Below are 25,700 nucleotides of genomic sequence, written 5' to 3' on the forward strand. Positions count from 1 at the left end.
ACCTGTCGTCTGGCAAATGCCTTCACCTGCAGGTATCTAAACGTGTTCCCCGGGGGGAGCTCAAATTTCTCCTCCAGCTCTCCCAGGCTCGCAAACCTCCCCTCTATGAACATGTCCCTCAGTTGCCTGATGCCCGCCCTGTGCCAGCTCTGGAATCCCCCGCCAGTGTTCCCCGGGACAAATCTGTGGTTCCCTCTCAGTGGCGCCGCCATCAGACCCCCCACTTCCCCCCTGTGTCGCCTCCACTGCCCCCAGATTTTCAGGGTGGCCGCCACTACCGGACTCGTGGTATACCTTGTGGGGGGGAGCGGCCATGGTGCCGTTACTAGCGCCCCCAGGCTTGTATTGCCGCAGGACGCCCTCTCCATACGTTTCCAAGCTGCCCCCTCCCCCTCCATCACCCACTTGCGCACCATCGATGCGTTCGCCGCCCAGTAGTATCCGGAAAGATTGGGTAGCGCTAATCCTCCCCTGTCCCTACTCCGTTCCAAGAAAATCCTTCTCACTCTAGGGGTGCCATGTGCCCACACATAGCCCATAATGCTGCTAGTTACCTTCTTGAAGAAGGCCCTGGGGAGAAAGATGGGCAAGCACTGAAACAGAAACAAGAACCTCGGGAGGACCGTCATTTTGACTGACTGCACCCTCCCTGCTAGCGACAGCGGTACCATGTCCCACCTCTTGAACTCCTCCTCCATCTGCTCCACCAGCCTTGAAAAGTTCAGCTTGTGGAGGGTCCCCCAGTTCCTTGCCACCTGCACCCCCAAGTACCTGAAGCTCTTTACTGCTCTCTTAAAGGGTAGCCGCCCAATTCCCTCCCCCTGATCTCCCAGGTGTATCACAAAGACCTCACTTTTACCCACATTTAATTTATATCCCGAAAAGTCCCCAAACTCCGCTAGTATTTCCATTACCTCCGGCATTCCCACTTCCGGGTCCGCCACATATAACAACAAATCATCCGCATAGAGTGATACCCGATGTTCCTCCCCTCCCCTTGTCAGTCCTCTCCACCCCCCTGAACCCCTCAGTGCCATCGCCAACGGTTCGATCGCTAATGCAAATAGTAAGGGGGATAGGGGGCATCCCTGCCTGGTACCTCGATGGAGCCCAAAATACTCTGACCTCCTCCCGTTTGTAACCACACTCGCCATCGGGGCCGAATACAGCAGCTTCACCCACTTGATAAATCCCTCCCCAAACCCAAACCGTTCCAGCGTCTCCCACAGGTATTCCCACTCCACCCTATCGAATGCCTTCTCCGCATCCAGTGCTACCACTATCTCAGCCTCCCCCTCCACTGCTGGCATCATAATCACATTCAACAGTCTCCGGACATTTGTGTTAAGTTGTCGTCCCTTTACGAACCCCGTCTGGTCCTCATGGATTACCCCTGGCACACAATCCTCTATTCTGGTTGCCAGGACCTTTGCCAACAGTTTGGCATCTACATTCAAGAGGGAGATAGGCCTGTAGGACCCGCACTGTACAGGGTCTTTGTCCCGCTTCAGGATCAAGGAGATCAGGGCCTGTGACATTGTCGGGGGCAGAACCCCCCCCTCTCGCGCCTCATTGAAGGCTCGCACCAGCACTGGACCCACCAAGTCCACATACTTCTTATAAAATTCCACCGGGAACCCATCCGGCCCCGGCGCCTTCCCCGCCTGCATCTGGCCTATCCCTTTAACTAGCTCCTGCAGCTCTATCGGCGCCCCCAGCCCCTCCACCCGTTCCTCCTGGACCTTTGGGAACCTCAATCTATCGAGGAAGTTCTCCATTCCCCCCCTCCTGGGCGGCTCAGACCGGTACAATTCCCTGTAGAAATCCCTGAAGACCCCGTTCACCTCTTGCCCCTTCTGCACTACGTTCCCTCCCTTCTCTCTCACTCCCCCAATCTCTCTGGCTGCATCTCGCTTGCGCAGCTGGTGTGCTAGCATCCTGCTCGCCTTTTCCCCGTACTCATAGACCGCGCCCTGTGCCCTTCTCCATTGCGTCTCCGCCTTCCTAGTGGTCAGTAGGTCAAACTGGGCCTGTAAACTGCGCTGCTCCCTCAACAGCCCCTCCTCTGGTGTCTCCGCATATCTCCTGTCCACTTCTATAAGTTCCCCCACCAGTCTCTCCCTCTCCTGCCTCTCCTTCCTTTCTCTGTGTGCCCTTATGGAGATCAGCTCTCCTCTGATCACTGCTTTCAGGGCCTCCCAGACTACCCCCACCTTCACCTCGCCCGTGTCGTTCGTGCCCAGATATCTCTCAATGCCCTTCCGGACCCTTCCGCACACCTCATCGTCCGCCAGCAGCCCCACATCCAGGCGCCACAACGGGCGCTGGTCCCGTGCTTCCCCCAGTTCTACCTCTACCCAGTGTGGTGCATGGTCCGAAATCGCAATGGCCGAGTACTCCGTGTCCTGCACTCTCGAAATCAGCCCCCTGCTCAGTACAAAAAAGTCTATTCTGGAGTACACCCTGTGGACGTGGGAGAAAAAAGAATACTCCCTCGCCCTTGGCCTGCCAAATCTCCAAGGGTCTACCCCCCCCCATCTGCTCCATGAACCCCCTTAGCACCTCTGCCGCTGCCGGCCTCCTATTCGTCCTGGAACTCGATCTGTCCAGCCCAGGGTCGAGCACTGTATTGAAGTCCCCCCCCATGATCAGGCCCCCTGCCTCCAGACCCGGAATGAGGCCCAACAGGCGCCTCATAAAACCCGCGTCATCCCAATTCGGGGCATACACATTCACCAGCACCACATTCTCTCCCTGCAGCCTACCCTTCACCATCACGTACCTACCCTCCTTATCTGCTACCACCTGCGCCGCCACGAACGACACCCTCTTTCCCACCAAAATCGCCACCCCCCGGTTCTTTGCGTCCAAGCCTGAGTGGAACACCTGTCCCACCCACCCCCTTCTCAGGCGTACCTGGTCTACTACTCTCAAGTGAGTCTCCTGCAACATTGCCACATCCACCTGCAGTCCCTTTAGGTGTGAAAAAACCCTTGCTCTCTTGACCGGCCCATTCAGCCCCCTCACGTTCCAAGTAATCAACCGGGTCGCGGAGCGACCTGTCCCTTTCCCCTGTCTATTAGCCATGTCCTGTCCCCTGTTCGCCCCGGGTCGACCCTCCCCTTCTGACCCGTTCCCCATGGCGATGCCCCCCCCCCCCCCCCCCCCCCCTCTCTCCTCCCGTTCTTCCCTTCCCGTCCTCGGCCTTTCCAGCAGCAACCCGGTATCCCCCCCTAACCCCCCTTCCCCCCCCCCCCCCCCCCCCGGCTAGGACCCCTCCTAGCCGCGGTGTATCCACCATCGTACTCCCGAGAGTCAGCTGATTTTCGCTGACCCGGCTGCCCCTGCCACACTCCGACTCCTCCCGATGTGGGGGGGGAGGGGCCTCCCCCCCCCCCTTGCCATCCCTCTCTGACCCCGCTTCAGCGCGGGAAAAGCCGCCATTGCTGGCCACACCCCACTCTTCTCTCCTCCCCCTTCCTCCGTCCCGCGCGCGGGAAACAGGGGAAAGCCCGCGCTTTCGCCCGGCCACACCCTACCCCGCCATCTTCAATTCCACCCCCGTCCCCATCCAAGCCCATAAAAAAGCCCCCTTAAAACGAGAGGAAGAAAAAAGAGAAAAAGAAAACACGCATAACCAACTTGCACCCCCCCCGTCCCGCCTCCCCAACTTAACAATATAACAATATAAATAACAAATCTCAAATAAATACATAAATACATAACTATGCCTGCATAACTAAATAACTACCCAATAATAACGTATTTAACCATCACCCTCCATCGAACAGAACAGTAACCATAACCCTTAAAGAACAGATCAAAAAACAGTAGAAAAGCCCCCCCTACAACAACAATAATTAAGGGAAGTTGGCAACGGGAAGAGACACACAAAAAGGAACAAAGAAACCCCCCCTAACACAAGTTTCAAAGAAACCAAACGATCCATCAACTTTAACCAAGTTCCGACCTGGCCTAAGAAAGACATGGGCCACTTGATCAGTCAAGGGTACTCGGGCGGCCTCGACCGCCGGCGTTCCCAAGTTCTAGTTCAGGTCCAGCTTTTCCTCCCGAACAAAAGTCCATGCCTCCTCTGGGGTCTCAAAGTAATGGTGCTGGTCCTTGTAGGTGACCCACAAGCGCGCTGGCTGCAGCATTCCGAACTTGATCCTCTTTGCGTGCAGCACCGCCTTCGTCCGGTTAAACCGGGCCCGCCGCTTTGCCACCTCCGCACTCCAGTCCTGATATATCCGCACCGTCGAATTCTCCCATTTGCTGCTTTTCTCCCTCTTGGCCCACCTCAGCACTTTCTCCCGATCACAGAAACGCTGGAATCGCACCAGCACCGCCCTCGGGGGCTCGTTCGCCCTAGGCCGCCTAGCCATGACCCGATACGCTTCTTCCAGCTCCAGAGGCGATGGACCGGCCCCCTCTCCCATCAGGGAGCTCAGCATCTCCGCTACATATTTCGGGAGATCAGGCCCCTCCAGGCCTTCTGCTAGGCCCAGGATCCTCAAGTTCTTCCGCCTCATTCGAGTGTCCAGCTCCTCAAAGCGGCTCTGCCATTTCAGGTGGAGTGCCTCATGCACGTCCACCTTTCCCACGAGGACCGTGGCCTCCTCCTCCCTTGCAGTCATCTCCTGCTGCAGCTCTCTTATCGACGCCTCTTGGGTCGCCTGGGCCCCCATCAGCCTTGTGGTCGTCGCGTTCATAGACTCTAAGAGTTCCACTTTCAGCTCCGTAAAACACCGGAGGAGAGCGGCCTGCTGCTCCTCCGCCCATTTTCTCCAATCTTCTAGTGCGCCACCGGCCGCCATTTTGGTCCTCTTCCCCCGCTTTTTTCGGGGAGCTGCTGCCGCTTTTTTTGTCGCCCCACTCCGAGTACCGACCATAAAGTTGGTCTCACTCTCCTCAGGGAGCCTTCCCCCACCGGGATTCGTCTTTACAGTACCGTCGGGGCCCTCCAATCGGCCCTTAAACACCTTTGTCGCAGGAGCTGCCAAATGTGCGACTTAGCTGGTCATAGCCGCAACCGGAAGTCGCTCATATCCTGGCAATTTTAACGAAATCTCTTCTAGGGCGTGTCCCTGCGCATCCTCTACATAAATACCGTAACCGGTAATCCTTTTGCCGTTTAAAATTGTGGACGAGCCATCCACATAGATTCTAAGGGGTGCACATGTGTCTGTGGGTTGGGGTCTCTGGGGTGTAGTACCTGGTTTCGGGGGAGCTGACTTTGGTACAAAGGGTCCTGTATCGTGCCTAGTGGTTATTATTTCACACTCATGTGGGGTACCTGCATAGTGTAAATTATCAACAAGGAAAGTTTTGTAGCCACCTGGGGTGGCCACTTCCCGATTCCAAAATGGATGCCCGTAAAGAATACAGGGAAAATTGGTCAGGCACAGGAAAACAAGCAGGTGCAAGGTTTCCTGTGTATTAAGGCTTGCATAACCCAGACAGAACCGAAACCAATAGCCATCTACATATTAATGAGCAATCCCAGGAACAATTAGATACATTGAAGCAATCGGGACAAAGACAGACTCCCCGGCGCCAGTGGGAGCCAGGACAAAGGAAGGCCAACAGACACATAGGAACCGCCCAGCGATCAGGGAACAGCTCCAGTATTGGAGAAATCGATTGAAACAATTGGGACATGGTCCAATTAATTGGGACCAGGTCCGGGGTCCGCCCACAAGGGCGCGAAACCCCTGGGGACTATAAAGTAGAGTCCCCAAGTTCAGTTCGATCTCTTGGCAGGATCTCTTGGCAGGTTCTCTTAGCAGCTCTAAAGAACTCTTGACCATGACTCTCAACAAGGAGAGACCTGCCTAGCAGCTGCACCAACCAAGTAAGTCTCCAGTCAACGCACGCTACAAGATGGGCGCTCCTAGCTACTAGTCCATACCAGCTTTAAACCTGCCGACTCAGAACTGGACAAAGGCCATTGTTCCTCTGACCTGGTGGGCCATTTGAAAGCTAAGTACAGGCCTTTAGTTATAGTGATAGTCTAGCAAGTAGAGTTTTATGAATGAGTAGTGATTGACTGTGTGTATAATAAATGTGTTTTGATTTGAAACTTACTAACTGGTGTTTTGAGTTATTGATCAGCACTTGGCTTTGAACCCCGTGGTGGTATCAGAAAGATACCTGGCGACTCTAGAGCAAAGGTTATTAAAACAGAGCAATTAAGTAAAAGCACACCAAGCAACAGTGTGGGTCTTTGTCCTCTTACCTGTTATGTCCCGTCCCTGTAAGAGAAAGGTCCAACGGGCTGCGCTGATTTGGCTGACTGTGCCATCCTTAAGTATACAATCAAGTAGGAGTTGTGTTGGGGTGTGCTCTGTTTAAATGGCGATGGGGTTGACTCCTGTAATGTAGGCGAAGTACTGAACTGCCCAAAAAACTGCGAGCAGGTGCCTTTCGCAGGCAGAAAATCCTTGCTTGACTGGATCTAATACATGTGAGGCATATGCCACGGGGCCTAAACGATCATGTCGTTCTTGGAGGAGCACGGTCGAAAGGGTTCGGCCGGTGCTTGCAACTTCAATTGGATCTGGGACCTGTAACGCATCCATGGCATCCGTGTGCTGTGAAAGCCATTCCCAAGGTGCTTGCTTCTTGAGAAGGTCGGATAGGGGCGCTGCCTTTGTGGCGAGACTGTCGATGTGGTTTCTACAGTAGCCAACCAGTCCTAGAAATGACCGGAGGGCTGTGACATTATGGGGCAGGGGTAATTTGATGATCAAGTCGATTTTTTCGTGCTCGATCTCGCGTTTGCCATGTGTGGTCACTGTTCCTAAGGAAATCACATTTTCCTGTAAAATCTGGGGCTTCTTGGAGTTCACTTTACAGCCAATTTGTTGTCGGTGTCCTAATAGTTAATTGAGAAGGAAGATGTGCTCTTTCTTTGTGTCTGTCTGTCAAAGCAAGTCATCTACATACTGGACCAGACAACCGAGTCAATCCTTTTCTGCTCGATCTAGCGTTTACCATGCGTGATAACTGTTCCCAAGTATATCACTTTTTCTTCCAAAATCTGGGCCTTTTTGGGGTTAACCTTACATCCAATTTCTTTTAGGAGTCCTAGGAGTTCTGATAGAAGCGAAATGTGCTCTGCCTTTGTGTCTGTCTGTAATAGCAGGTCGTCTACATACTGGACCAGACATTCGGGGCGGGAAAATTTAGCGAAACCATTTGCCAGCTGTCGGTGGGAAATGGAGGGGGAGTTGTGGAAGCCTTGTGAAAGGCAAGTCTACGTATATTGCTGTCCCTGGAATGTGAATGCAAATTTGTGTTGGCACGCTTTATCCAATGGAATGGACCAAAAGCCGTTGCTAATGTACAAAACCGAAAAAAACTTTGACTAGTCCCTGTTTGAGCATGGTCGCGGGACTCGTGGCTATGGTGGGGGCTGCTACTGGGGTTACTTTGTTTAGTGCCCGATAATCGATGGTCAGTCGCCATGATCCATCGGGTTTCCTGACGGGCCAAATTGGGGCATTATTCTTGGAGGCTACTGATCGGAGTACGCCTTGATCAAGCAGACTCTGTATAACTTTTCAGATTTCTCCCTCTGCTTCTTGGGGAAAACTGTACTGCTTTTGGGGTCTGGGGTCGGGACCTGTAATATTCACCAAGCCAGCAATCTTGCCACAGTCGTGTTTGTGCTGTGCAAATGCTGCTTTGTGTCACGGCAGGACTTCCCTAACTTTTTTGTCCTGACTAATGGCTCGAGGGTCGAACCAGAAGTCTCCTACTGCGCTAATCCTATTTTCATAGTCTCCAACTGTGAGCGTGGCGGGGACACCTGCTGCCTTTGCCATTCTCCACACACATTTGTTTACGGGGTCGAATGATAGATTGTGGGCGCTCATAAAATCAATACCTAAAATTTGTTCGGCTGTCTGGGTAGGTTGACCAGAACTACGGGGTGTTTAGTTTTAACGTTCCCTATCTGAATGACTACAGGGCTGTGATGTGTCCCTGCTGTAAGTGCCCTGTAAAACCGCTGAGAGTAATGGTGTCCATGGTGTGCCATGTGTCTCGCTGAAACATTGTGGAGGAATTTATCGTGGTACGGGACCCTCCTGTGTCCCAAAGGAATTCCACGGGGTGTCCCGGGACTGTGCCTGCCACTACAGGTCTCCCGGACTTGTCCCAAAGGGTGTTGCAGACCCAAGTTGGGCAGTCCGAACACCGGCAGTCGGTGCCGTTCATATCTGTGCTATCAGCACGGGAACTAATACTTTGAATTGGCTTTATCCTATTCTTATTTTGGGTGCCGGTCTGCTGGTTTCTCTGCTGCTTATGGGACACATTACACTCTCATGGGTAGTGTCCTAATTGTCCGCATTTATAACACTCCTGGGATTTGGTCTGCTGTGGGCTGTTCCTTCCCTCATTTACCCATATGGGATTCTGGTGCGTCCTAACTGGATGTATGTCTGGCTGCTCTTCCTCTGCTTTACCATACGCTGATTTACCTTGGATGGACTACTCCCAAGCGCGGGACAACCTTTTCAAAATCCATTTCTCGTTGTGAGCCTCGTCTGAGGGGTCATAATTTGTGCAAGCTCTCTCTCCTGTCTCTGTCGCATGAGAGACTAGGATGCGGGTCCATTTGGCCATATTATCTGGGGACAAATGGGCGCGGGCTAACTCTCCAAACACCACAGTAAAATGTATCCACAAGCATCCAGCAAATGCTGTGGGGTGCTCTGTCATCTTTTGCCTACACTTGTTTAGGCCTCCTTTGTTATAGCCAATCACATCTAGGATCGCTGTGTGCATTTCTTGGAGTGTGCCTCCTCCTACATTTTGTGGGTCGGGAAGGGCTGCCACGACTGAAGGGTTGAGGTTTAAAACTGTGATCTTCACTTGCTCTTTTTCATTTAGGCCGTACATGGTCACCTGCTGTTTTACTCTTGCAAAGAACTGGTGGGGGTCTGATGTGGGTAGGAACGGTGTAATCTTCTCACACATGTCCCTTAATTGAGTGATGATTAATGGGGTAGTGTACAGAAAATCTGGGTTTCCTTCCGCTGTGGCCCTGCGCTGTGGTTACAGGGGGTGGAATTCTCTGACCCCCCGAGGGTTGGGGAATCGCCCGGTGCTTGCGTAAATCCTGCCCCCGCCATGGCCGGAATTGTCCGCCACCCGGGGATCGGCGGGGGCGTGATTCCCGCCCCCGCCGGTCGGCGGGCCCCCGCGCCAATCGGCGTGCCCCCCGCGGTGTTTCTCTGGCCCGCGATGGGCCGGAGTCACGCCGCTGTCAGGCCTCTCCCGCCGACATGGTTTAAACCACCTCTGTGCCGGCGGGATTGGCGGCGCGGGCGGGCCTCCGGGGTCCTGGGGGGGGGGTGCACGAGGCGATCAGACCCCGGGGGGTGCCCCCACAGTGGCCTGGCCCGCGATCGGGGCCCACCGATCGGCGGGCGGGCCTGTGCCGTGGGGGCACTCTTTTTCTTCCGCCGTCGCTACGGCCTCCACCATGGCGGAGGTGGAAGAGATCCCCTCCACCGCGCATGCGCCGGTGGTGACGTCAGCGGATGCTAACGCTCCGGCGCATGCGTGGACTCATGCCGACCGGTGAAGGCCTTTCAGCCAGCCCCGACGCCGATTGGCGTAGCGCCAAAGGCCATTGGCGCCAGTTTTGGCGCCAGTCGGCGGAGCGGGAGCCACTCCGGCATGGGCCTAGCCCCTAAAGGTGGTGAGAATTCCGCACCTTTGGGGAGGCCCGACGCCGGAGTGGTTGCCGCGACTCCGCTACGCCGGGACCCCCCGCCCCGCCGGGTAGGGGAGAATTTCGCCCAGGGTTCATAGGATTGTGTTCTACCTGTGCAGTCGGGGGTTGGGCCGCTTTTTGTTTCTGTGGTTTGTCCTGTGTACTTGTGCCATGTACATATCTGTGGGCAGTCTCGTTTAACTCCTGCCAATCGGGGCCATTTTCTTGGTCTAATTGGGGTCCAAACGTGCTCTGGAATCCATTATGAACAGAAAGCAGAGATTGCAGTTCTGCAATTTGCTTCCGGCACTTTGCATGATCTACCAAGCTCTGCCTTTGTTCCGTCGTGGAAGTGTGGAGTGCTCGTAGGGCTGCTTTTAAATCGTTACACTGTTTTTGTAACTGCTCAACTAAGTGTCCTGTTTCCTGTCTTACCAAGACATTGCGTGTCTTGGTAGGCTTTGTCATATTGGGACCGAAAACTGCTCAAATGGGCGAGAAAAGATTGGTGTGCCCGCTTGGCATCAGCCACCTCTTTGTCCCTCGCCGCTATCTGTTCTCTCTCTCATATTCGCTCACATCTCCTTCACTACTCTTGTCTCTCTCCTCAATCCCTCTGCGGAGCGTCTTCACGACCTCCTCTGTGCCTCGCAATTGTGCCATGCTGGACACGATTGCCATCGGCTTGCGAGCTTTCCCTAAGCTCTTCTTATGAATCTCTGTCAGGTTCTCCCACCAAGTATGCCCTGTACTTCCAGGACCTGTTTTATCATTCGCGCAGAATTCGCTTCAAAGGGGCCATTTTTTCCCTTTGAGGTACTTTCTGATTTCCTCTTCCCATACGGGACACTGTCCTACTCTACTGGTCGCTGCGACCTCGAATTCTTGGTGGTTGATAAGGCATTCCATTGCCCTCATTGCCATTTTTCTCGCTATCTCTAGGGTCTCAATTGAATTTGGAACAGGAGGTGATAAAGCGGTGATGTAAACACTGGTACAGCTTACGCTAATTTCCGGCCTACAAAACTCCCGACAGTTTTACGCAACGAAATCTCTCAAGTTTAGCTTATATCCCTGTTAGTACGCATGCAAATAACACACTTCTGAATTTTGATGGTTTGATCAGTATTGGTCTTACGCTTGTGGTTTTTCTGTTTCCAATTGGATTCTAAATCAAATTTGGGTTCTCTCGGAGTGACGAGGCCACTTCTAGGTCGAGTCCGTCAGATGTCGCCAGTAAATGTTGCTATATTTATCTGGTTATAAATATGGCAGTCAATACGGTCGCCTTCCTTAATCCTAATTACGTTTGCTCTAGCGTCGCCAGGTATCTTTCGATACCGCCACAAGGTTCAAACCCAAATACTGATCAACAGGCCAATACACAAGTTAGTGATATCTACTCATGCACAAAATACTACAAACTAAACTCTCTCTCACGCTAACGCCTATACTTAACTTCGAGTGCCCACTCAGTCAGAGGAACAACGGCCGTTGTTTGGATCTGAGGTTGTTGGGTTCGAAGAGGTACAGGAGAACAGCTAAGGTCGTCCGTCTGGTAGCGAGCGTTGACCTTGGACTTACTTGCTTCTGGTGCAGCTGGTGGATGGGTCTCTCCGCTTTGAGAGCCAAGTCCAAGAGAGCGATTCTCTCTCGGGGGTTTCTTCTTATACCTGAAGGAACTTTGCGCGCTTTTGGGAGGGCCTTGAACTTGGCCCAAATTAATTGGGCCGTATCTTGATCACTCGTATTGATCTTGACCAATAAAGGGGTGGGTGTCCTGATGGCTGGGCTTGACCTAGGTGGCCGGTGGCCTTGCTTTGTTTACGCTTTCGGTTTGGGGAACTGGCGCTAGGATGTCTGGAGCTAGATCGGTTGCTTGAGTGTCATTCCTTTGTTCCCGGAGATGGGCCATCAATATGTTAATTGACCTATAGTTTCAGTCTCGTCTGGGAGCTGCCTTCTCGAATATGCATACAGGCTCTGTACCTGCTTGCTTTTTTAACATTGTCCATATTTCCCTACAGTCATTGCGATCATCCATATTGTATTCTGGAAGTGGCCATCCCAAATGGCTACACTTGACATGATTTACAAATATTAACTACATCTTTATGTAGTCCAGGCCAATAAAAATGTTTTTGGATTTTCGCTTGAGTTTTCCTTATTCCAAAATGACCTCCCACTGGTACCTCATATGCAACTCGCAACATCTTCTTTCTATACCCGACCGGCAATACTACTTGATGAACTTCTGCCCACTTTTCATCCGCCTGCATATGTAAAGGTCTACATTTTCTCATCAACACATTAATTTTACGGTAATAACACTCTGGTATACACTCAGGTTCATCTTCCGTGTATGCTTTCTGATACATCCGGTTTATTTCTACATCTTTCTGTTGTAACTCCGCCAGTCTTCCTGAACTAAAAATATCCGCCTCATCCTCCATCTGTTCTTTTCCAATAATCTGATCAAAAATCGTTTCTGATAATTGCACTTCAACTTTATCTTCACTCTCTGACTTCTCCTCTTGTCTTAACCTGTGACTTTGCGACCTTCTTACTACGCAATCCGGAAAAATCCAAGGATATTTGTCCTTCAACACTTCAGTTGTCTGATTTTCCACTGGCTTATCAACCCCAGTAGGAATAACTCCCACCTGCGATCCAGCTATATCATTACCCAAGATAAACTGTATTCCTGGACAAGATAGTTTCTCTATTACTCCTACTACCACTTCACCACTCTTCACTGGACTTTCCAACCTTACGTTATATAATGGAACACTACTCCTCTCACCCTGAATTCCACATATCACCACCTTTTCTGGCAACATTCTTCCCAAACTACATAACTCCTCATCTCTTACCATTAAAGAATGACTTTTGATTGACCTTATCTCTTAAAGTTGTAACTTCTTTACCTGCTCGTCCTGATATACGAGTAAAGTTTACCCACACAAGTAAATTCTTTAAAGAGATCTGGCACCTTCTTATCAATCACCTATTGATCAGGCTGTACAATCTTTTGCACCTCCTTCGCATCACTTGGGCTTTCCTTTACCACTTTAACAAACCGCACTGTCTTATCCTGTTTTACCACATCAGCCTTCCCAGTGCTTTTCTTCAACCACCAACACTGTGACTTTACATGGCCTAGTTTATTACAGTGAAAACATTTGAAACTTTTCATTTCTTTTCCACCCTGCTGGATTTTTAAAAAAATCTGAGGTCCTCTTCTTATTATCTTCCATCAGATCACCTTTACCTTTATCACTTGAGTATTTTTCATGTCCCCAGTTTCTATCCCTCACAGGCTGAAACTGATGTTGGAAACCAAACTTTGATTTATGAATTAATTCATAATCATCTGCCATTTCTGCTGCTAATCTCAGTTTTAACCCTCTGCGCTTCCACATGAGTTCTCACTACATCAGGAATTGAATTTTTAAACTCCTCCAAAAGTATAATTTCTCTGAGAGCTTCATACGTTTGGTCTATTTTCAAAGCCCTTATCCACCGATCAAAATTACTCTGTTTGAGCCTTTCAAACTCCATGTATGTTTGACCAAATTATTTCCTTAAATTTCTAAACCTTTGTCTGTAGGCTTCAGACGCTAGTTCATATGGACCTAAGATGGATTTTTCACCTCCTCATATGACTCAGATACCTCCTCTGATAGTGATGCAAACACTTCACTAGCCCTACCTACCAGCTTTGTTTGAATCAGTAATACCCAGATGTCCAGTGGCCATTTCATTTGTTTAGCTATCTTGTCAAATGAAATGAAAAAGACTTCTACCTCCTTCTCATCAAACCTTGGCAATGCTTGGACATATTTAAATAGATCCCCACCAAGCCTTCGACTATTACGCTCTTTCTCACTATCCTCATCACTATCATCCAGCTGTATGTTTCCCTTTATGCCTGCCAATTTTACCTGACTGTCATGTTTCATGGCCATTTTCTGAAGTTCAAACTCTCTCTGTTTATCTTTTTCTCTGATCTGTATCTCCCTTTATCTTTATTTTTCCTCTCTCTCTCTTTTGTTTTCCTCTCTATCTATTTTGTATTCAAGCTGCTTTAATTCTTTCTCGTGTTCCATTTGTTTAATTTGTAACTGAATTTTTGCCATTGCCAATGAGTCAAACTGTATCTCAGGCAACTTTAAATGCTTAGCCACTGCCATAATTACCTCACCTTTTTGCATTTTTTCAGGTAATGTTAACTGCAATGTTCTTGCCAACTCTAACAGTCTGCTTTTAGTCTCTGTCCATAAGGTACTACATGTGACCATCTTCACCCCCACAAACTTCAGAGCTTCTGAAAGAGCCATTGTCCACAACACACTCCCCACTTAAACGAGAATACCACACCTGAAAAGCAACCACAATATGCTCACCCCTCACTGTATTTAAGTACACTAAGCCAATCTAATAGATAGACTTTTATCCCCCTCGTGCCCCCAATTTGTTATTGGCCAGGGTTCAGAGAACCCCAAAGTGTATCATGGAGTTCACCTGACCCACAACGTTTAATAGGTTGTGGTATGGGGAGCACAATGCCCCCTCTACAGTAGTGGTACAGCAGAAATGGAAAAGTATTCTTTGAAACAAAATAATGTTTATTCTATGAACTCAAGTTAACCTTTTTAAAACATACAGTGAACATCTTAGCAGCCTTCAATTCAAATATAATCCCCAAAGAATACAACACGAAGTAATCCTTAAGCTGTCCTTTTAACATCCATTAGACTTTTAAAAACTTTTAACAGAAGCACATCAGGTTAAAGTCACTACTGAGAGCAGTTATGAGTTTTAAATCACCAAAGGATCAATTTACAGTTTTTAGATTACAGAGAGAGAGACTAATACCCCTTCTGGCTGTGACTGCAGCTATCCAGCTCTGAAAACGAAATAAAAACACACCCCGCAGCAACCAGCCTAAAACAAAAGTAAAAAGCTGACAGACCGTCCAGCTCCACCCACACTCTGACATCACTGATAAACATTCATTTCTTAAAGGTACATTTCTTAAACACCCATTTCTTAAAGGTACTCTCACATGACACCGGCTATAAAACTCCTTAAACACCCCGTTCACCCTTGCTGGGCCCAAGTTCATGTTCCATCCTCTGTCCTTCACTCTTCCTATCTGCCTGGCCGCCTCCCTTTTCCTCAGCTGGTGTGCAAGCATCCTGCTGGCCTTTTCTTCATACTCATACATTGCCCCCCTTGCCTTCCTCAATTGCTCCACCGCCTTCCCTGTAGATAACAGACCAAACTCCATCTGTAGCCTCTGCCGCTCCTTCAATAACCCTGCCGCCGGGGCCTCAGTATATATCCCGTCTACCTGGAGTATTTCCCCAACCAGCCTATCTATCTCTGCTACTTCACCTTTTCCCTATGGGCTTACATCGAGATTAACTCCTCCCTTACCACTGCCTTCAGCGCTTCCCAAACCGTTCATGCTGAGACTTGTAGCCCTCTAAAATGGACACCAGTCTACAAAATGGAGAACTGCTAAGACTGCAGGGAAAAACAGCCATAGTAAGGACACACAGCTTGCAGTAGCATTTTGCACGTAGAAAACCGGTTTCAAGGCAGGTGCAGAGACTCAGCCAAAGGTGCAAATAGGAAAGCGATCTGCATACTAATGAGATGATACCGGCCCAGTCCCAGATACAATAGAAACATTTTAAGTATCGATTGATACTTTCTATAGCTACCCAGTCAGAATGGCGCCAGAGAACCCAGGTCAATGACCCCTAGGAACCGCCCCCGCCATCGAGGAACGACTCCAGGATAGGGGAATTCGAATGATATCGATTGGAAAGACCCAATCGATACCTAGCAGGTGAAAGAGCCCGCCCCAAGGGGCATGGACCTCTGGGGACCTATAAAAAGAAGGTCAAGCACATGATTCGGTCTGTTGCTTCCAGACTCCGGCCTAGGCTGTTGCATCCTGACTCCGACCCCAGCCTCCAGATCCTGTCTTTCATCACCGGCCGTTGAGCATCAGCCATCTTTCAGTAAGTGCCAAAACAACGATCGCTACGTGACCCAGGCATTGCTTATACTCTTGCCGACTATTAGTGAACAGAAGGTGCAGTCCAGAAAGGAACAAAGGCCTTGTCCCCTGACCTTGCTGGTTCCTACTTAGATAAGTATTTAGTCGTTTAATAGTAGAAATAAGTATTAGTCTTTTAGCGTGTGCATGAGTATTTATTATATCTGTTATAATAAACACTAATTGTTTAGACTTACTGATCGGTGTTTAGACTTATTGCTTTGAACTTGACCTTGATAACTTGTGACGGTGTCTCTTACGGCACCTGGCGACTCCTGAGCATAGATAGATACAGAGCCAAACCAGTGTTAAGCACATGTCCATTAAATGGAGGCGTGTTAATCACACTAACAGTAGAACGAGCAACAGACTTCCCCGCCTGTTATTTATTTCCAGATAGTTCTGGATAGACTCCCTCACCCACCCACAAACCCCCTCATCCGCTAATAGCCCCACGTCCAATCTCCATTGCGGGCGCTGACTGCCCTCCTTGCTCACCCATTAATCCACCCAGTGTGGGGCATGGCACACAGCAATCGCCGAATACTCGGTATCAGCCATTGCCGCCAGTAAAGCCCTGCTCAAAATTTAAAAAATTGATCCGGGAGTATACTTTGTGGTGAGGAAGCAGTACGAACCACTATGCCGCCAGTAACATCGGCAGAATTACTAATGGGCCAAAGACAACAAACCCGCACCATTAGATAGGTTTGTTGTCTTCAACCCATTAGTAATTCTGCCGATGTTACCGGTGGCACAGAGTCAGCCCCAGCAAATGAATCAGTCCTTTGTCCCTCTTGCCCAGCATCCATGGGCCAAGGAGCAGTACTCCCAAAGGGCCGGATAAATATGTGCACAAAATGGAGAATTCTGGGTCAGACATAGAGACCGAAGCATTCATAGTCTTGGATGACAGTTTGGCCAGGGAGATACCGCTGACAGGACCCCCCCAGATGATTAGTGTGGAAGTGATGCTCCAAACGCGTGACCCCCCACCCCCCACACAACCATTGGAAACATAGCCGCAGTAAAAACGGCAAAAGAGACCTCCTACATCTCCAATGACAGAGGGACATACAAACCACCGGCGTGGGGCGGTAGGAGGGGTGGGATGAAATAACCCTCACGAAACTCTCAGGAATGACCCAATTGATCTCCCCCGTAGGGCTCATGGAATATGAGCTCCCTCGCTGAGGGGCAGTGGCCTAGCAACTGGGGCTCATGAATCAGGTACTTAAAAGCTGGCCAGGATTTGGACCGGAATGATCGGTGGTCCTGGCTGGGGTTTATGTGTTCTATGCCACATTGTAGCCTTTACTTTTGTTTGCCGACATAAACTGTTGTTGTTGAACCTTCTTGGGACTCCTGAAGATATTAACAATATTGGTGGGGCCAGGAATCTTCATAACATTTAAGCATTTTGATGAGCACTAGAAATGACAGAGCATACAAATCTACAGGACTAAGTGCTGGAAAATGGGGGTTAGAATATATAGGTGCTTGATGGCCGTCGCAGACACTATGGACTGAAGGGCTTCTTTCTGTGCTGTAAACCTCTATGACTCTAAAATGGTTTAGACCAAATTATGCATTCAGTTTTCCTTCTTACTTCCCCCAAAAATCCTTATACTTTATGATATTTTGGGAGTTATTTACTTCTATGATGGACCACTGAAAAATATGCCACAGTTCTCTGGAATTTACTTTAATTCTCCTCAGTTCCAGCCGCTCTGGAAGGTAGGACTCTTAGTTTAATATCTTGACCGTGGATGCCTCAGTTCCTTATGCTGGTTGCCTTTTCAATGCTTCCCAGCTAATTGCTTTCTTTCCCACAAGACTCTGAGGATTCTGGTAGCTGCAGGTGAGAGTAAATCTTCCAGCTGCTTTTCTCTTTTAAAAATCCATACTGAGATAAAGTCCTCACCGACGTTCCATTCGGAATGATGAAGGTAAAATGTTCTCGGCTTAACTGCTAGCCTGATTAGTACCCATCAGCTTTGGCTATTTTCTCTCAGTGAGCTGCAGACCACCAGAGCCCAAACTGCAACGACACAACCTTTGGGGCAAAAACCCAGATAAACTGACCAAAATAACTTTCCATCTCCCACAGCTTATTTCCATAATGATGTGACATGTTTTGGGATGTCCTCAACAGAACTTTAGGTTAATTATCCACAATTAAAAATTCTCATGTGATCTGAAAAGGTAAATGGATTTTACAACCGTCCCTAAAACTCCCCTTTGGTTATCAGATTCATATGAATAATTTATATTGCTAATGAATGTAATTGCCCTTTCTCCAGGTTCTCTGGCCTGCAAGGTAATCCTCATATTTGTAAAGCTTATTTCAGCCTTCTTTCGTCTGAAAATGCCGTACAATAACATAAGTCCTTTATTGAAGTAAATCCTAAGGCTTAAGAATGGGTCATCCATTGTTTTAAGTGCTTACACTCCGCTCTGACCTTGCAAGGTAAATAATTAGTTTTATAACTTCCAGCGTGTTTGAATTTCATCGCCATTCAGGGTTTGCTATCAGTTCGTTAGCCAGATCTGGCCATTTATCTGCATTTAACCTAAATGTTATATTCCTAAAACTAAAAGTTATATTCTAAAGGATATAATTTATGAGCTAAACACACTTGACATGTTATACTATTACATTATTCGTAAAGGGCTGAGAGGTAATTCATATGTGAATGTATATATCCTGGGGTGCCAGAGTTTACTTCTGCACTGCAGTCTTGTGCTCAGTAAGTGTATTGATCAGTCCACCAGCCACATGGCAGGGTGCAAGAAATATACTTAATGAAGCTCCCGCATTTTGAGTCTAAAGTGTGAGTAATTTTAATTTATGGGACCCAGAGGGTCTGACACTCATTGAAGACATAACGCAATATTCAACATTGTCTCGCGCCACCATATATATGGGCAATGAAAGGAGCCACCTTTTAATGGACATTAGGCGATGCACATCCAAAATCTCGTGGCAATTTCGCTAACTGCTCTCTCACTGCTCCTCAGCCCCAGTCTTGTGTGGAACTCGGGCCTAGCGTGCACTGAACTCCCTCGATTTATTTACAAGGCCGCGACTGCACAGTCAATGCGGGTTGGAAACTGCAGAAAAACTACACGGCCCGAGTCTCAGATGCTGCTCGCAGCTTTGTGAGCGTCATCGTGCGCTGCCGCCCAATTGGCCGGCGGGGACGCCCATCAGGAGCGGGCGGCCAATGGGGCAGAGGAGGCGGGTGGGCCGGCCAATCGGGGTGGTGGGGAGGCGGGGACTGAGCCCTGCGAGCCTGGGTAACGGGGGAGGTGAGTGAGGTAGCGGGACGGCCACTGACTCACTCACTAACTGATAGCAGCATTAGGAGCTCTGCCTGTCAGCCGTCGCACATTTCAACCGTTTGGAGCCTTGGAGCTTGCGGATTGTAAACTGCCCCAGCTCTCAGTGTAACCGCAGTGCGCTTCGAGGTCATGGCCTACCCAGGATACGGCGGGGTGAGTAAGCGGGGAAGGCCGCCCCCCCTGGCTTGTTTGTGTTTGATGTTCGGGGGGGAAGGCTGGGCGCCGCGGGACCGGGGCGCCGCCGGACCGGGGCGCCGCCGAGTGGGAGGCCCAGGCCCATCTTCCCTCCGCCGGTGTGTGCTATTTCATTTTTTTTTCCCGGCCCTGCCACCCCGCAGTCATTATTCTCGGCGTGGTTTTATACGCTGGTGACAGTAGGTGTGTTCCCGGGCCTCCCTCCCCTCTCCCCTCCTCCCTCATTGTTCAGGAGCAGGAACCGAGTCTCCTCCAACCCCCCCCCCCCCCTTCCTTTTCCAACTCGGATAAGCTCATGGCCGCTGAAAATAACCGGCAAGAAAGCCAGAGGGTACATACACGACGTGTAAGGACGCGACTGCCTTTCATGGTTTTGGTTTCGCCTGGATGGGAGCGACGCAAAGCAGTCCTAAGTCTTGAGACTTAACCCTTTGTTGTTCTTCATTTTTATCTTAATTTTCCTCCCCCGTGCCGAATTCCTCTTGCAGATTTGATCACATACGTACGAGGGACGCACAAGTTTCGATTTCGCAGCACTTGTGTACATTGTTGTGGTCTAATGGAGAAACGCACTCCATTTTAACTGGCAGATCATGTAAACCTATACCTCCAAAGTAAAATGGTGTGTCTTTTTCTTAGTTTGTGGCAATATCCACATTGCTGTTCAAGTCCCTGGTTTACTCACCGGAGTTCCATTCAAGTTTTAAAAAAAATCATCTCTCTAACTTCGTACAACATACTAGTCATCTCCTAGACTTGGGACTTTAGAATTGTTTTATTGTAAATTAATGTTGTATTCTATTTTTAGTTTAAAAAAAAACAGGAGGTTGATTTTCTCCATGTTACTGATCTCAGTAGAGAAGTCAAACATCTCCATCAGGAATTTGGGGTGATGTTGGGGGGGGGGGGGGGGTGGATTGTGGGGAGAGCTCTTTCTGGGGTGTTCTGTTGCAACTTAATGACACAAAGCAAGTTAGCTCGTCTGATGATCAAGAAGGCTGACTAGATACTGAAGAATTGATTTGCTGAGACCACCATACCAACTGTTCTTGAAGCCATATGAGCTTCCATGATTGTTACAATCTGAAGTCTTCTATTGCTTTGGAGCATTCTTAATGGTGAACCTACATTTTTATATAGCTCTGTAAATGAGGGTTTACCAAAGTTCTGCGTTACCAAATTTCTAATTTTGCAGATTTTTGAGTCTTTAATTTTAAAATAGTTTACAGCACTTTTGAAAAAAAATTCAGACAAGACATGAGTTTTTAAAATAGCCATTTCTCCTTGCCATGTAAATTCCTCTGATTATAGCATTCTCACCTCCTAAATTAAAGATCATCGGTTCAATCTCTATCCAAAAATTTGAGCATACAAATGCAAGCAGATTCTTCAATGCACTATTGAACATATGAATGTATAAATTTAAGATCAAGAGTAGGCCATTTAGGCTCTTGAGCTTGCTCCACCATTCAACAAGATCATGGCTGATTTGTTTGTGCGCTTAACTCTACATTACGCCTACCTTTTTAAACCAAAGTAAAATTACAGCACAGAAAGAGACCATTCAGCCCATTGTGTCCATGCCAGCCAAAAAAGAGGGGGGGGGGAAGGGAAACTAACTTGCTCATTTAATTTGACTTTTGAGCACCTGGTCCTTCAACCACCAAGTCAGATAGTGAATTTCAACTGCTCACCACCCCTGGGCAAAAAGCATTTTCCCCCCTGCCCTGTCTAATCTTGCCAATCACCTTAAACCCTAGGTTATGGTGCATCTGTGTACAAGACATTGGTCAGACCACATTTGGAGTATTGTGTGCAGTTCTGGTCACCTCATTATAGGAAGGATGTGGAAACATTGGAAAGGGTACAAAGGAGATTTACCAGGATGTTGCCTGGATTGAAGGGTAGATCTTATGAGGAAAGGTTGCGGGAGCTAGGGCTTTTCTCATTGGAGTGGAGGAGGATGAGAGGTGACTTAATTGAGGTGTATATGATGATTGAGAGGGATAGATAGAGTGGACGTTCAGTGACTTTTTCCTTGGGTGGGTGTAGATGTTACAAGGGGGCATAACTATAAGGTTCATGGTGGAAGATGTAAGAGGGATGTCAGAGGTAGGTACTTTACTCAGTGGTTGGGGCATAGAATGCACTCCCAGCTATGGTAGTGGAGTCGGACACTTTAGGAACTTTCAAGCGGTATTGGATAGGCATATGGAGTGTAGGTTGATTTGATCTTCGTTTCAGACTAATTTGGTACAACATCGTGGGCCGCAGGGCCTGTACAGTTCTATGTTCAATGAAAAATGGCCTTTCCTGTCTACCTGAGGAAAAAATGGCCTTTCCTGTCTACCCTAAGAAAAAACGGCCATTCCTGTCTACCCTATCTCGTCCCCTCATAATTTTGTACGTTTCAATTATGTCACACTTCAGCCTTATCTGTTCTAAGGAAAACAACCCTTCCCTATCCAGAAATTTTCAACCCCAGGCAACATCCTTGTAAATGTCCTCTGGACACTCTCCAGAGCAATTATGTCCTTCCTGTAATGTGGTGACTGTTGACCAGAACTATACACAAAATTCCAGTGTTTTAAACAGTTTCCGTATTACACCCTGCTTTTGTATTCGATGTTTCCTCCAATAAAGGAAAGCATTCCATATGCTTTCTTTACTGCCTTATCCACCCAATATCCTCCTGTTTATTGAGTATTCCCCATCTTTGCTTGTCCTCCCGAATGCATTACCTCCCTTCTCTGGATTGAACACCATTCGGCATTTTTAACCCGACTCAACTAAATTATTGATATAATTTTGGAGATAACAGCTATCTTCTTCACTATCAACTACACAGCCAATTTTGACTTCCCTTTGATTTCCGTGTTGGTCAAGAATCTGTCTATGTCTGCTGTAAAAATATTAATTGACCCTGCCTCCCACCACTCTAGGGAAGAGTTCCAAAGATTCATGACCCTCAGAGAAAATGTCTTCTCATCTCAGTGTTAAATAGGGACCTCTTATTTTTAAATATTGACCCCTACTTTTGTCTCTTTCACAAGGGGCAACATCCTTTCAGCATCTACCCTGTTAAGTCCCCTCAGATTATTCTATGTTTTAAGAAGATCACTAACTTCTCAGTCCTCTAAAAGCCAAAGGATATTGGCCTAACCTGTCCAATGTTTCCTCGTAAGATAACTCCCTCCTTCCAGGGATCAATCTTTTCTGAACTGCTTCTAATGCCACTGCTTCTAATGCATTTGTGTCCTTTTTTAAATAAGAGGTACAGAATACTCTAGATGTAGTCTCTCCAACTGTAGCAAAACATCCTAACTATTCCATGCCATTGCAGTAAGCAACAATTTTTCATTTACCTTTTTTACTCACTTGTACCTTTTGTACTAACTTTTCTTTGTGTACCAGGGCATCCATATCCTTCTGTGCATCAGTTCTGTAGTGTCTCTACATTTAAATAATATGCTGCTTCCCTGTTCTTCATGCCAAAAAATAAAGTGTCACACCATTGGAGATGTGCTGTTTTTTGGATGTGAGATTAAATGAAGGTCCTACCTGCCCCCTCAGAAGAATATCGAAAATACCATGGCACTATTTGAAAAAATATGTAATTGTCTCTGAAGCCCTTTGGGATGTACTGAAATGAAAGGTGCTTTATAGATACAATAACTTCCTTTCATTGAACTCATAGCAACCTTCTCATATTGGAATTGCAGTATTTGGAAAAGTTCAGTTGTGTTTCTCCAGGAAAACTCTCTACTAATAAGAATTTGGACAGTCACAATAAGATCCTTTAGAATTCTGGCCAATTGCATAATGCATAGAATAATGAAAATGGCTTTTTTGTATTACTTGTTAAAGACAATGTCTGTACACTAAACAGTTGTGATAAAGAGTAAGTGAAACGGCAAGCTTGTAGGAATTTATTTTATAAAAAAAAGCTACTTGGTGAAGTTAGGCAATGAGGTTCCCCATTTAAATTAATTTACAAAAGTAGCTCTTTCAAATGTTTCAATCCATTTTTTTTGGAACTCTCCCAAGACTTGTTCCAAATCACTGCATCAACATGGAAATCTTTTTATATTAAAAACTGCTGCTTATATTTTTTAAACATTCCTAAAACTTTTACAGTAACACAATTTTAAGGGGACGATGGGTTGGAAATATTCCTATGGTTAATCTTAATATTTACTTGCATGCTGGTGAATTAGCTTTTTTGACTCTGGGACATGCATTTCAGTCCAACTTGGGTTATGGGATAAGAATCTTTGCCTGGCAGATGTATCATTTCTTTATAAATCAAGTTTCAGCATCCTCTGTTTTGGAGCCATGACCCAGAACCTGGAAGTTCTTTCAGATTAGCTGTGAATTTAAAGTCTGTATGGGTGGCTGCTGTTTGAAATAAAATATCCACAGGTATGGTGGATGGTAACTCTTAGTTTGTTAGTTTGTTAAAATTAGATTGGAGGGTGTTTTTACCCTGCATGATTCCTGACCTAAAGTGAATGGAGGAGTTTGAATTTATATAGCACCTTTCACAATTGTGGGACATCCCAATATACGTTATAACCAACAGAACATTTTTGAATGCCATTGCTATGGAAAAATATAGTAGTCAATTGCATATCGGAACCTACAAGCAACATATAAAACATTTATACCCCTCCAGTTCCAAAGAAGAGTCCGACAGACTCAAAACTGTGACTGTTTTTCTTTCCACAGATACGACCAGACCTGCTGAGTTTTTCCCACCATTTTCTGTTTTCCTTTCAGATTTCCAGCATTGGCAGTATTTTGCTTTTCAATTACGAAAACATCTTATCATTAATTCCGTGATCTTGGGTGCAATAGTGTTATGGGATCTGTTATGTTCATCTGAGGGGACAAATGGGGTCTTGGTTTAATATCTTGTCCAAAAAAACAGCACCTCTGACAATGCAAAACTCATTCGGTACGGTATTGATGTACTGGCCCAGATTATGTACTCCAGTCTCTGGAGTGGGACTTGATTCCCGAACCTTCTGTGAGACAAGAGCAAACCTGAATTAAACCTCTTCTAATGAGATGTTAAGAAAGAATCCAAAAAATAAATTCATCTTTTTCGGATAACAGTCGATAATATCAGCCATGATCTCATTGAATGGCGGAGCAGGCTCGAAGGGCCAGATGGCCTACTCCTGCTCCTAGTTCTTATGTTCTTATAATTCCCTTTTGAATGCATCGACTGAACCCGCCTCTTAATGAGCAGGTTCAATGTCAGGAGCTAAATTATAGCGCAGTCATGTATAAGTAGTTCTGTAAGTTAACATGTTAAGAGTTCCTCCATTTTAGAGAAACAAAAAGATTAAGTTAACACAGTGCAAGATACTTTTGATTGTGCTAACTTAGTGAAGTTATTGCAATAATAAAGCATTTTAATGTCTACTCCCTCTTAGTTTGTAACATGTTCCCAAAAGTTCCTATTATTTTAGTCCTGGCCCACTTGTTTCTCAACTTGCAAAGATTTGGCTACATTTCGCAATGGGTGGCATTGATATTTTTTTTCCCCAGTGGATTCTGAGTAGTTGAGCTTGACATTTGACCTACTCAGATGCAGAGTTCTTCCACCAGTAGTTGTACAAACATGCATTTAAAACTGTTTTAGAAATGATTTTCTTGTTTTCCTAAAATACATGCTTTGAATAACACATATGTGAAATCATGTAGATTGAGCACTATCAAAAGCAACAAAGAAAGTAATGAGGTGAAAAAGGGAATTTGAAAAAAACAGCAAGGGGCATCAAAGCAAACAACAAATGTTTTTAAAATATATTAAAAGAGAATTATAAAGGGGAATGTGGCCCATTAAATGAGGATGCAGGTAAGGATACAATAGATAACCAGTAAATGGTACATTTGTTAAATGAGTACTTTGTATAATTTTCACAGTGGAGAAAAAGGAAAAAATACCAGCGGTACAAGGGCACCTAAAATAAGTAAAGGGGAGGAGCTCTGGATTTAGTATAAGTAAGAAAATTGGTAATGGAGAAAATAATGGGCCTTAAGATAGACAAATCTCCAGGACCCGATGGTTTCCACACCAGGCTTTAAAAGAAATTGGTAAGGAACTTGCTGGTGTATCAGTTATAATTTTACAAAGCTCTCTAGATACAGGTATCGTATTTTGGATTGAAACTTGCAAATGTCACTCCATTTCATGTAAGAAGGGAGGTAAAGTAAAAGTGGGTAATGATACAACTGTCAATTTACTAGGAACAATAGCACAATAGTATATTAGTAAACTGATAATCCAGAAGCATGATCTAATGATCCAGAGACACGAGTTCAAATCCCAACACAGTAGTTTGGAAA

At 47.1% G+C, this 25,700-nt stretch overlaps 1 protein-coding gene across 1 annotated transcript in view; it reads left to right on the forward strand.

Annotated features, from left to right (window-relative positions):
* The first annotated feature begins 19,076 nt into the window (after positions 1 to 19,076).
* Positions 19,077 to 25,700, forward strand: part of LOC119961985 (grancalcin-like) — a 55,855-nt gene continuing 49,231 nt past the window's right edge. Inside the window, exon 1 of the mRNA XM_038789676.1 lies at positions 19,077 to 19,301. Within this exon, the coding sequence (XP_038645604.1) occupies positions 19,278 to 19,301 (24 nt within the window). The 5' untranslated portion in view covers positions 19,077 to 19,277. The remainder of the gene's footprint in view (positions 19,302 to 25,700) is intronic.

Source organism: Scyliorhinus canicula, chromosome 2, assembly GCF_902713615.1.
Source record: "Scyliorhinus canicula chromosome 2, sScyCan1.1, whole genome shotgun sequence".
NCBI classification, from domain to species: domain Eukaryota; kingdom Metazoa; phylum Chordata; class Chondrichthyes; order Carcharhiniformes; family Scyliorhinidae; genus Scyliorhinus; species Scyliorhinus canicula.